This window comes from Nestor notabilis, unplaced genomic scaffold, assembly GCF_000696875.1.
Source record: "Nestor notabilis isolate BGI_N333 unplaced genomic scaffold, ASM69687v1 scaffold5556, whole genome shotgun sequence".
NCBI lineage: Eukaryota > Metazoa > Chordata > Aves > Psittaciformes > Psittacidae > Nestor > Nestor notabilis.
Genome location: NW_009931454.1, coordinates 43,824 through 55,703, shown reverse-complemented (window position 1 = coordinate 55,703; position 11,880 = coordinate 43,824). Strand labels below are relative to the sequence as shown.

The following is an 11,880-nucleotide window of genomic DNA, read 5'->3' as shown; positions in this document are numbered from 1 at the left end:
TGAGGGTGCTGAGGCGCTGGCACAGGGTGCCCAGAGAAGCTGTGGCTGCCCCCTCCCCGGCCGTGTTCAAGGCCAGCTTGGAACCAGGGGCTTGGAGCCACCCGCTCCTGGGGGCGGGGGTCGAGTGTGGCTTTAAGGTCCCTTCCACCCAAACCAGTCTGGGATTCTCTGCTTCTAAACCGCCGCAGGTAGTGCTGGAGGGCTGCAGAGCACGGTGTGCCTGGTGCTGCTGGCTCCATAGGAGTGGAAGAGCAGTTGAAAGAGTAGATGGCAAAAACTGGGTGGGAGGTTGGGAACTGGCTGCAGGAGATGCTGAATGGCCCCATGGTCTCCTGCCCAGACTCTGCTCCTGTGAGATGGTGGCAGAAGGAAGAGTTTGATGTTCCCCTCGGTCAGGGTCGTGCCCTGCCTGTAGGAAAGCACAGGGCATGATTTTAATTAAGAGTGAAGAAGCAGGAGTGTCCTGGGAGGCAAATGGAGGAGCCTTCCGAGTGCTGCGGTCTCTGTTTAGTCCCCACGTGTCTGAAAGCTTCTCAGAAACGTGTGGTTCAGAGATGGGGTTAGGACCCAGAATTTCCCTGGTGGCTCAGTGCTGCCTTCATGAAGGAGCTTCCAAACCCTTCTGTGCTGAAGGCTACGTGGAAAGGTGCCTTGTGGGACGTGCCTCCTCCCCAGCCTGCAGGTGTCAAGCAGCTCTGCCAGGAGAGTGCTCTGCACAACAGGCGGGTGAGGAGGAGCCTGCACCATGTGGATGCCATTAGTGTGGATGGGGGAGCTCAGCTCATCAGCCCGCTGTGAAAGTGCTCTCTGGATTGCTGACTTGCACATCAACCCCAGCGGCAGAGCTGGAGCTCGTGGTGCCCAGCTGAGGCTCACAGGGGGCGAGGAGCAGACCCGGCTGCTTGGCCTGGATTGGGGAACTTCCATGGGTTTTATAGAGCAGGGATCGCTGCTGTGTGCTGGGGAAGCTCCTCAGTGCAGGACGGGGCTGTACGGTGCTGCAGCATCTCCCGAAGGATGCTCGCCATCCTCAAAGTGTTCGTGGTGTTCTTGGGTATCGGTTTTAATCCCCTACTAAAATGGAGGGTTTCGTGTATTTCTGCAGTGGCAAAACGTGATGCTGGCAGGTTGCAGGTGCAACATGCATCGTTCCTGCACACGTAAGCAGTGTCATGCCCAGTTCCCCACCTGTGTGCCAGCAATGCCCTGAGAAAACCAGCGTGCCCTCTATGTCTGCTGATTTCTGCTCTAGAGCGAGGGTCTGACTCATTGCTGGGTAGCTGAAAACCTTCAGGACCAGTCCATGGCTGGTGTTAGAAGGTCTGCAGGAGCTTGGAGCGTTTGCAGGTCTCCTGGGAGGACATGGACGGTTTTATAGAGTCACAGGATCAACCAGGTTGGAAAAGACCTTTAAGATCAACCATTCCCAGCCCTGCCAAGGCCACCACTAACCCCTGGCACTGAGGCCTCGTCTACCCGGGCTGTGAACACTTGCAGGGACAGTGACTCCAGCCCTGCCCTGGGCAGCCTGTTCCAATGCCTGAGCACCCTCTGGGCAAGGAATTGTTCCTCAGCTCCAGCTAAACCTGCCCTGGGGCAGCTTGAGGCCGTTTCCTCTTGTCCTATCACCAGGACAAGGTTTAACGTGCGCGGGCAGTGCTTTGGATGTTGGCTGAGCAGAGGGTCAGGCTCCTGGCGTGCCTGATCCATGAGGCCTCAAAGAGACCATGGCTTGTCTCACTGCCACGTGTCCCTCTGCAGGGGTCCTGGTCGGCGTGGTCCTGCGCTACGGCATCCACGTCCCCAGCGATGTGAACAACGTGACGCTGAGCTGCCAGGTGCAGACCAGTCCTGCCACGCTGCTGGTGAACGTCAGCGGGAAGTACTACGAGTACACCCTGAAGGGGGAGATCAGCGCCCAGGAGCTCAATAACGTCCAGGACAACGAGATGCTGAGAAAGGTGAGGGAGCCGGTGACTGCAGAGGCGAGCGATGGTCACCTCCGTGGGGATGGCTCCTGTAGCTGCTGGGTTAAGTGAGTCTCTGTCTCTATATATTTAACTTCAGTCAGATTGCGATCAGCTATAAATTATAGTTGGAACACAAGGTAATGAAACTCTAGTTTCAGCTGATCCTAACTTAGGCTGTTTCGACGCTGAGCTGTGTCTCCAAAAGATCCCAGACGCATCCTCAGCGTTGATCCGACAGCGTTTCATCTGATGGGCGCACAGGCTTTCCTCCATGTGTTTTATGTGACATTCTTATCTGTGTGTTGTCTTGCAAACCATTTTACTGTTGTTTTTTTCTCTGTTAACAGGTGACTTTTGATCCTGAAGTGTTTTTCAACATTTTGCTTCCTCCAATTATATTTTATGCAGGCTACAGCTTGAAACGGGTACGTGCCTTTACAGCTCCTGTGTTTTCAGTTCCTCTGCCTCCAGAGCATTCCTAATACTTGAGAGTGCTTTAATGCTTGCTCAGCAGGCTGTGGAGCTGGTACAGTTTTCCTCGGTACATGTGGGATTGTAGGAAGCAGGGCTGAGAGTGCCCCAGTCTGTTTTGTCCATCCCTCTGCCCTGGGAAGGGTCAGTGACTTCAACCTTTCCCAGCCTGGGTTTGGCAGGGGTTTTGGGGGTCAGCTGGCCCATTTCAGCCTTTGAAACACATCAGAGGACGGGAATTCAGCAGCTCTCTGGAATGCTGATTTGGAAGCAGAGGAGAATGATCCTGTTTAGCTTGCAGGAGAAGGAAGGAGGAATGCTGCTGGGTTAGGAAATCAGTTCCCAGGACTTAGAACAGCACCTTATTAAATACACAGGTACAAGAAGATGATACATTCATGTTTATTAATGCTGCATCAACATCTGCTTGTCTGGCAGTGTACACCGATGGGCACCGTTCAGCCGTGCTGGTCCCGCTCATGGTGTCTGAGCAAGGTCCAAGTAGCTACAGACCCTGTGTGGTGCCTGTGCAGGCTTGAAGTAAACTGTTAGCAAACGTAATTCTTTATTTTTCTCCTCCTTCTAGAGGCACTTCTTCAGAAACTTGGGATCCATCCTGGCATACGCCTTCCTTGGCACTGCAATTTCCTGCCTGGTGATTGGGTGAGTAGCTGGAGCTGGTCTGGTTCTTGTGTAGGGCTTTGGAGGCTTCGAGAGCTCTGGCTGCTAAGCCCAGCCCTGAAGGATCACACAGGCTCTCTGCCTCTACTGCTCTGCAGCAGCAGATAATACTGTTCACTGGCCAAATGTCTGCTGTGTGGACAGGGTGATTGCTGCCTAATTGCATAGTGCTTTCTCAGCATCCCATACAGAATAGTTATACACCTGGCAAGGAGAGTTTCACACGTCGCTGAAGATTGTCTTGAAAACAAAGTCAGTAACTTCAAACCGTTGAGAGCACAGCCCCGACAAGCATGAGGCACAAGAGCAGAGGGCAGGATCGTAAACTCATGTCCTGTCCTTACTTGCTGGAAGCAGGTGCCTAGTGAGCACAGATTGTGTGTAAGATTATCCCTGTGTGCAGAGGGAGCTGGATGGTTCCTGCTCTGAATGGTAGCACACAGGCAGGCGTAGGGGGGTTTCCACTGCAGAGTCCAGTGGATTCAAGCAGACTCAGCATCTGCATTATCTGTTCCTCGCTGAAAGTTTTGGCCATTTCAAAGTCAGGCCAAGGTCACCCCACTGGAATGTGTTCACATGAAACACTGCAGAGAGGTCATGAGACCCCACGAGCCTGGCTGCTGCTTTTCTTGAGCCATGTTATGCTCATGGAGGAGTTTCCAGCCTGGTTCCTCTGGTGGACCGTGTGTGTGGTCCAGTGTGTGATGCAGCACTCGCCTCCCAGACCACAGCCCTGGGGTTTCACCACGCTCAGCTCAGTTCTTCCGTGCTCTGGCATCTGGATAACTTTAGGGGTTAATCTGGCAAATTCAGGGGAATGGAGCCCATTGGAATGTCATTTTAATGTACTGCAGGGATGAGTAATTGCCTCTTCTAATCACCAGCTCTGTCGTGTATGGCTGCGTGGCGCTGATGAAAGTCACTGGGCAGCTTGGGGGAGACTTCTACTTCACTGACTGCCTCCTATTCGGTGCCATCGTGTCAGCTACTGACCCAGGTGTGTTGGATGGTTATTTTCCCCTTCATTTTACCTACATTTTGATCTGGTTTGAGTTGTGGTGAAGAGGGGAAGAAAGTCTTCAACACAAGTTTCCTCCTTCTGAATTTTGGAGTTTAGTTTATGCGTGACATTCTTAGAGGTCACATTTGTCTCCCTGCCTTTTGATTTCCTTCCAGTTACATGTCATAGACCTTCCAAACCTCTGCTTTCCTGAATCTTTGTTTGCAGGGAAGTCCTGGGCAGTGTCTCTCTTGACTTCGCTGGGTTTTGGGACAGGTCCACCATGTCTCTGCCATCCTGTACCGGCAGCTGATGCAGCACAAGATGTGTCATGTGGGGAGGGTTCAGTTGGTAGTTTTAGTTAGTTTAGTGGTAATCATGGAATGGTTTGGTTTGCAAAGTGGGGAGCACCTCATGGGTGTGATAGACCTGATGGCAGATGGGCAGAGGCCAGGCAAGGACCATAGGTAGAAGTAACGCTTAGAAATGCTGCAGATGAGATGTTGGCGTGGTGTCCCTTCTTCAGGCTTCACAATAGGAACATGAAGATTCCCCAGGTAAAAACGGAGCATTTCCCTGTGCATAAATGTGTTAAACCCCCTTCAGTGTGTGCACAGCTGAGTCCCTGAGTGCTGCTTTAAAGGACTTTGATTGGAATTAGCTCAGCCCTCTGCAGCAGCCTGAGCTGTGCACAATGCACCACGTGTTACATCTCGCTTGCTCTAGATGTTTGATGCTTTTACAAGGCTGATACACAAAACCTGCTGCGTTTTCATTACCTTCTTGGAGCTGCTGGATCACGGAAGGGCTTGAGAGTTCTGTGATCTATGGCATGTGGCTGTAAAAGACACCCTCTGATGCCCGGCTTCCTCCAGTTAGGTCTGAAACATTAGCATGTCTGTGCTGGCACTTCCACTGTGTCAACCTGTGTTGAATCCAAGGATTTCTCTTGGAGTATCTGAGATGGAAGGAAAAGACAGGCATTGTCCTGGACAAGCTTGCATCCTACTGGCCTTCTGTGTATGGAGGAGGGCTCTCCCTGACACACCATGCTAAAGGCTTCCCAAAAGCTGGGTGGCTTGTGTTAGCGTGATACTGTGGTCCATGGTCCAGTCCATGAGCTCAGACCTTCAGGAAGCTCAGAGCAGAGTTTGCTCGTGTCTGCCTGCTAAAGACTCAGCAAACCCAATGCCCAGGATGTGTTGAAGTAAAGGGAGCAGGAGGGAAATGATAAAGCAAATCCCAGTCTGAAAGGGCGGAAGGAAGACTGTCGAAGGGAGCAGGAGGGGTGGCTGGCACCGCCGCAGCAGTGGCACAGATGTGCAGGAAGGCAGCTTTCTAAACCAGAGCGTTTTGTCTTTGATTACACCAAAATAACGGCACCTTTTTGAATGTCTCTCTTGTTTTTCTATTTGTCAGTGACTGTTCTTGCCATATTCCATGAACTCCAGGTTGATGTTGAGCTGTATGCCCTGCTCTTTGGCGAAAGCGTCCTCAATGATGCCGTTGCCATAGTGCTGTCTTCGTAAGTGTGGTGTTTTCACTTTCAATTGTTATTTATGTTACGTGTCAGGTGTTGGGGGAACCACTCGGCCTCGCTCCTCTAAAACAGGTGTTTGCAAGAGCAGCTTTCCATTTGAAGTGTCCCGAAAAGCTGTAGTGACCTATTGACCACATTGGAGACTGCAGCTTGGGATTGCGGGTTGTCCTTCCAGCTTCCCCCTGCATGATGGATAGTTTTGGTTTGCTTTTATGGCTGGTTGACCCAACCAGGAGGAAGTTTTTCTGTCCCTCTGAAATGGGAAAAGCACCCTGTCTGCTTTTAAGCCCCACTGAAACCCCTTGCTGATGGCTTTGCTCCTCCCTGCCTGCCTTCCCGTCCACAAATACCTGCATTTGGTGAGGGGGGGAATAGTTTCTTTTCTCTCCCCACTTTCTGTGCATCAAGAAGATGGTATTTCTTATGGAGTTAATACCCTGCACTGAACACATGGGAAACTTGCTGCCTTTCTAAAGGATGTTTGCTATTCTTTAATATCTTATATCCTCAGCATGCAGGACGTACTCGATCTGCGTTTTCACCGTGTTGTCATCATGGGAATTTGTTTGGCAGTATATAATATCTGCAGTGGTGACAGGTTAACGTATAGCTCAGACTAATGCAGGAAATATTTCTGGAATACTTGTCACTCCAGCGTGCTGCTTGCGTGGGTTTTCCTGAGGTGGAGGCAGCAAATAACATCTTGTGAGCTGCGTATCACCACCCGCACGTGTTGTAGTCACTGACTTGAGGGTTTCTGTTGAGGTTTCTGGAGCTGTTGGTATTGCTCGCTCTGGTTTTTATGCTGGATGTGCCACCGCTGGTGTGAGGGTAAATGCTGCACAGGCAGGTCCTGTTTAAGAAGTAATCCCAAGTGAGGAAGGGATGGGGTCTTCCAGCCTGTGCTGGGAGGGATTAGCATCAGAGCGATGTTGTGGTGCATCTCCACACACGCAGGGGACCGTGATTTGCCTCTCGCCCTGTTTCAGTACCAGCTTTGTAGCTGTTGCTCTGATTTCCTGCCTTCCTCTTCCCACAAGCTGAGTTCCATCCACCCCCTCCCTGAATTAAGGTAATTTGCACCAAAGCAGCAGCTCTGACCTGCAGTCAGCAGTTATTTTGCTGCAAGGCTTTTGTGCAGCCCAGCCCAGCAGCATGTTGACCCGTCAAGGGCTCCTCAGCAGTTAACCTGTTTCAAAGCTTGCCATGGCCTTTGTCTTCACGGTCACTGTAAGCAGCGTAGGGCAGCCCCCGTCAGCATGGTGGGTATTGGTCAGTGCAGGTGTCTCAAGGGCAGCCTCGAGTCACTTGGACACAAGCACTTCTTGGGTGCAAGGAGGAGAGCTCCTCCAAGAGCAATCCCTGTGCCAGGGGAGGACAAGGAGCTGGGACTCCTTCATTGCTTCTGCCAGGAGCTTGGTGCCTGTGAGGCTCCTCTCCCTGCTTCCAGTCCCAGACAAATGTCTGTTCCTGTATTTGAGGAGCAGGATCCACTGCTGGTTCCTGTCTTTCTGTTCCTGCCTCGTGTAGTCTTGGTCTGGTCTGGCTTGGTGGCTGGGAACTGGCTGCGGGATGAAGAGGAACTGAACACAGAACCGAAAGCCGGTGGGCAGCGAGGTGCTGGGGCTGTGGTTTGGGAGCAGGGAGGTGAATGCAGCTGCAGGTTCTCTATCTGCTTCTTCCCCGGGGAGGTTTCGCGGGGACTAAATGCCACAGAGACCCCCATGGGCAGGGACAGGGGGAATAATGCTGGCAATGACGTATTATTAGCGATGCAGAAAGCAGAACCAGAAATAAAACTGTAAGATGTTAAAATGTAAACCCAGCGTCCAGTCAGTCAGTTACGGAGGGGAAATGAAACCAGTCTGGGTTTATAAAAACAAAACCCCAAGCCCCAGAAGAAGAGCACGTTGGTGAATGGGAAGTGTAAGATGGGATTAACAAATGAAGTTAAATCACAGGGAGAAATCTTGCAGTGTAAAAGACAATGCAGAAGAATGAAAGGTGTTGAAAGCAGGGAAGTTCAGCAAGGGAAGTGACCCCTGGTGCTGGTGTGTGGTTAGGGGAGAAAGCTGCAGGATGTGTGCATGAGGCAGTAACTTTCCGTTCCAGCAGAACTCGGGAGGTTAAACAGCAAATGTTTAAAGTTCACATCCAAGAGCTTTAACAGGTCTGGCTGAGGGATTGCTGCCTGGAAGTTAATGTTTTCTGTATGTTTACATCCAAGCAAGTGATGTAAGGAGTCGATAAATGGGATTTAGAACCATAGAATGGTTTGGGCTGGAAAGGACCTTAAGATCATGTAGTTCCAACCCCATTTAGGAGATGGATAAAGGCCCCCCTGTATCTCAGCCCTTCCAATTAACACAGTGGAAGATGCAAGGCCCAGCTCACCAAGAGCTAGGAGGGAGCAGACCTATTCACCATCTCACTACAAAGGCCTTTTGAAGTTTGGTGGATGAAGATGAGTGTTGCTGTTGTGAACCAGCACTGTGCCCATTGACTTCCTACCCTGCAGTATTTCACTTCAGAACTCAGAACAGTGCCAAATAAATGTAGTGCACATTAAATGTGGTAAAGCAGCATAACTTATAGTTCTCCAGGGGATATTCACATCAGCACCTCTATGGAGTCAATGGAGAAATGTAGTCTTCCCACTTGAATGCTTTGTGGTTCCAGAGTGCCTGACTTTATAGAGCTGGTGCCAAACCCCCAAAATCCCATCATAAATGATGAGCTGTCACTTAGCAAATGCATTTGCAGGAGATTGTGCAAGAGATGGGCTTTGGTTTGATGCTCTCTAATGTCTAGAGCGAGCAAATGCAGAGCTGTGCCTAGGAGGGGTGGCTGAACAGCAGAAAGCTGGTCAGGAGCGAAGGGGATCCCAAATTCCCTGCGATAGGGTGGAAATGCTGCTGCTGCATGCTGCGATCCCAAAGGAATTGCAGTGTGGGACTCGGGTTTTGTCTCCCTGGTTTCTCAGGCTCGGTGTTGGCAGCGGTGGTGGCTCATGGAGCTTCGTGGAGGTGCCTCTCCCCCCAGACTAAGGGCTGTTTTGTTCTTGTGTGTGCTTTTCCTCCCTCTTGTAGTTCAATTGTTGCGTACCAGCCAGCGGGTGACAACAGCCACACATTCGATGTCACAGCGATGTTCAAGTCCATCGGGATCTTCCTGGGGATATTCAGTGGCTCTTTTGCAATGGGAGCAGCTACCGGAGTTGTGACAGCTTTAATATCCTTTCTGTTGTCTTTTTCCAAGTGTTTGCAAAACTGCTTCTTTTGCTGGGCTGCATCTCACCCAGGTGCAGCGTTGCATGATTCTTTGCCTTAATTCGGGAAAGGCAGTGCCATAGCTCGCTTTGGGGCAGGTCTGTAGTGCTGCTGTGATGCACAACTGGGTTTGATAAGCTTTTAGCCGCCAGTTTCTCTCCAAATTGTCCTTAACCATCTGCAACGTCACCAAGTTCACCAAACTTCGGGAGTTCCCGTTGCTGGAGACTGGCTTGTTCTTCTTGATGTCCTGGAGCACGTTCCTGCTGGCTGAAGCATGTGGCTTTACAGGCAAGCTCCAGCACAGCCCTGTGTCGGGGATGGAGATCTGCAGGGATGACGGGGCTGTTGAGTTTTGCTTCTCCCAGCATTGATTGCAGCCGGAGCTCTCTCCCTCTGCTTTATTTATTCTGGGGTTATTGTATTAAATCCCCTGTGCTATTGGGGTGCAGCTCAGCTCCCTTTTCATGATCAGGAGTCTAACGTGATGCTCTGCTCCCCAGGTGTGGTGGCTGTGCTCTTCTGCGGGATCACACAGGCCCATTACACCTATAATAACTTATCTACAGAGTCCCAGCACAGAACTAAGCAGGTGAGAGCTCTTCAGCCTCTGTGAATTTCAAGTTCAATATCTTTTCCTTCCCTCTAGCCACAATTAGGTGCATCTGTCTTGCTACAGATGGGTTTTACGAGGGTTGCTTCTGAAGAAGTATTTACTGTGTGATGGATGGGCTAATATGTGTTTCATGTTAAACCTGTGTTGTGTCTAACTTGCTTTTAATTTGTTTTTCTCTTTCAGTTATTTGAGCTGCTGAATTTCTTGGCAGAAAACTTCATCTTCTCCTACATGGGACTCGCACTGTTCACCTTCCAGAACCACGTCTTTAACCCTACCTTCGTGGTGGGGGCTTTCGTATCCTTTGGAGCCCATTTTATAAGACAAGAATAAGAAAGGGAGAGGTTCCTCATTCCCACGTTGTGTTTTTCTTTCCAATGGGTGGGTTTTTCTCAGTCAGCCTGGCTTTATTTGTAAAAGGGGATTTCTCCCATGCAGTGGTGCCTGTGCTGCTCATTTGAAGAGGATGGAGATTCTTTTCCCAGCTTTGCTTTTCTTCCCCATCTTCTCTCCCTCGTGGGCATTCAAATCAGCTGCTGCAGGGACTCGGTGTTCGATGTGAACATGGTGCCAAAGCTCCAGGCTGTGTCATGCACCAGGAGAGGCTTTGAGAATGGGGGTTGTTCCACCTGGTTAACCCTGAAAAAAAGCCTTTTTTTTGGTCTAATAGCACAGTTAAGGCTACAGTAGATGCCTGTGAGTGATGTTATGAGGAAGGATTTCCCCTTCTACAAGCCGATGCTAATGGAAACAAACTCTCGGCTCTGGTATGTCTCAGAAAATCAAGGATTTTGAAGGAATGTTTTCCATATCGCAGGGAAACTGGTTCAGACGTGCAGAATTGTTTGCACCCTGTGCCTGCACTGAAGTTTATCCTGCTGCAGATGACCTTGTTGTCTTTGCCAGTGCTGGCATGTAGGTTTGCAGCAGGGTCTACTGGATTCCCCTGTGAGCCTGGGGGATGGAGGGAGTGAAGAACATGGGGAATGCCATTTGGGTGGTTAGACTGAAACTGTGTCCTCTTCAGCAGTAACTGACTCACTGCTGAAATAGCTCATTCATGAGAGAGATCATGAAATATGTCTCTTATGCAAATTAATGATGTTCAGGACAGCACATGAAAGCTGGAAGCATTTTCCATATTATTCAAGGCTGCTCCGAATACTGGCTCCAAGATTATTTTTGCCATCTGGGTGCTGGTATTAAAAGACACAGCTTCAAAGATAAAAAGCAATATGAAGGGGCTGGTGATTCTTGTATCTTGCAGGCTCTGAAAACAGAACAAGTATTAGGTTCTCTTTTTTATCCTTCTCAACTGCTGCTGCTTTCATTTTGCTGAATAATCTTTGGGAATGAGACTTGGCTTAAAGCTTCAAACCCAGCTGTGAAGTGGGGAGTGCGAGGGAATGTCAGAGGGGTTGTGGTAGCTGTGATGACTTGAGCTTCACAGAGGACAAAGAGTCCTTGGGATGGAAAACAGAGCTGGCAGGGGGGAGCATACAGTGGGAAATGGTGGGTTTTCTCTCCTCTCACTCTTCTAAGCTGTCCTCTCATCATTTCACTTGTTTATCTGTGCTTGTCGCTGTGTGCTATTCCTGACTTGCAGCGTGTGCTGTGCTTTGGTGAGGCAGTAGCATGTTCTGCCCACTCTGCTGTAGCACTCCGAGCAGGGTTATTATCTTTGCAGCCAGAGGACCAGTGTTTCTGAGGCTCCCCAGCGTTTCCGTCTGCTCTGTGTGCAGAGGTGGGTTGTGATGGGAGGCATAGGAAGAGCAATTTCCTTAATGTGTGCAAATACAGCTTGCTATCTTCCTAGGAAGAGCTGCCAATATTTACCCTCTGTCATTTTTACTGAATTTGGGGAGAAGAAATAAGATTGGAACAAATTTACAGCACATGATGATGTTTGCTGGTACGTTATCGCATCCTCGCCTCCGACCGTGTGGCCCATCTGCACTTCCCTGCCCCTGAGCCCCTGGAAATAGTCCTTGTTCAACTCAAAGTCTCTTACGGGCCATGTCTGGAGAAGAGGCTGGGCAGGAAAGGGCTTCCTTTGGCGGGGTGGTGTGAAGACATTGTTTTGAGGTGTAGGAATGAGCTCTTCCTGCCTTGTGCTTCAGTGCGCAGCATGGAGCAGGAGGAGGGTTTGCCTTCCTGGGCTGGTGGTAACGCCAGCTCCAGAGCATATGCTTAAGCTGAAATCATCACTGTGGAAGTGCTGTGGTCTCCTCCAGTGGTGGATATCTTTGAATCCTAGAACGGTTTGTGTTGGAAGGGACCTTAAAGCTCCTCCAGCTCCACCCCCTGCCCCGGGCAGGGACACCTTCCACTAG

General features: G+C 50.3%; 1 protein-coding gene across 1 annotated transcript in view; it reads left to right on the top strand.

Annotated features, from left to right (window-relative positions):
• The first annotated feature begins 1,017 nt into the window (after window positions 1-1,017).
• SLC9A6 (solute carrier family 9, subfamily A (NHE6, cation proton antiporter 6), member 6) overlaps window positions 1,018-11,880 on the top strand; it is a 14,684-nt gene continuing 3,821 nt past the window's right edge. The window contains exons 1-11 of the mRNA XM_010015909.1: window positions 1,018-1,054; window positions 1,762-1,961; window positions 2,318-2,395; window positions 3,028-3,104; window positions 4,007-4,119; window positions 5,542-5,647; window positions 8,752-8,893; window positions 9,117-9,222; window positions 9,435-9,523; window positions 9,731-9,844; window positions 11,348-11,459. Coding sequence (XP_010014211.1) covers window positions 1,018-1,054; window positions 1,762-1,961; window positions 2,318-2,395; window positions 3,028-3,104; window positions 4,007-4,119; window positions 5,542-5,647; window positions 8,752-8,893; window positions 9,117-9,222; window positions 9,435-9,523; window positions 9,731-9,844; window positions 11,348-11,459 — 1,174 coding nt within the window. The remainder of the gene's footprint in view (window positions 1,055-1,761; window positions 1,962-2,317; window positions 2,396-3,027; window positions 3,105-4,006; window positions 4,120-5,541; window positions 5,648-8,751; window positions 8,894-9,116; window positions 9,223-9,434; window positions 9,524-9,730; window positions 9,845-11,347; window positions 11,460-11,880) is intronic.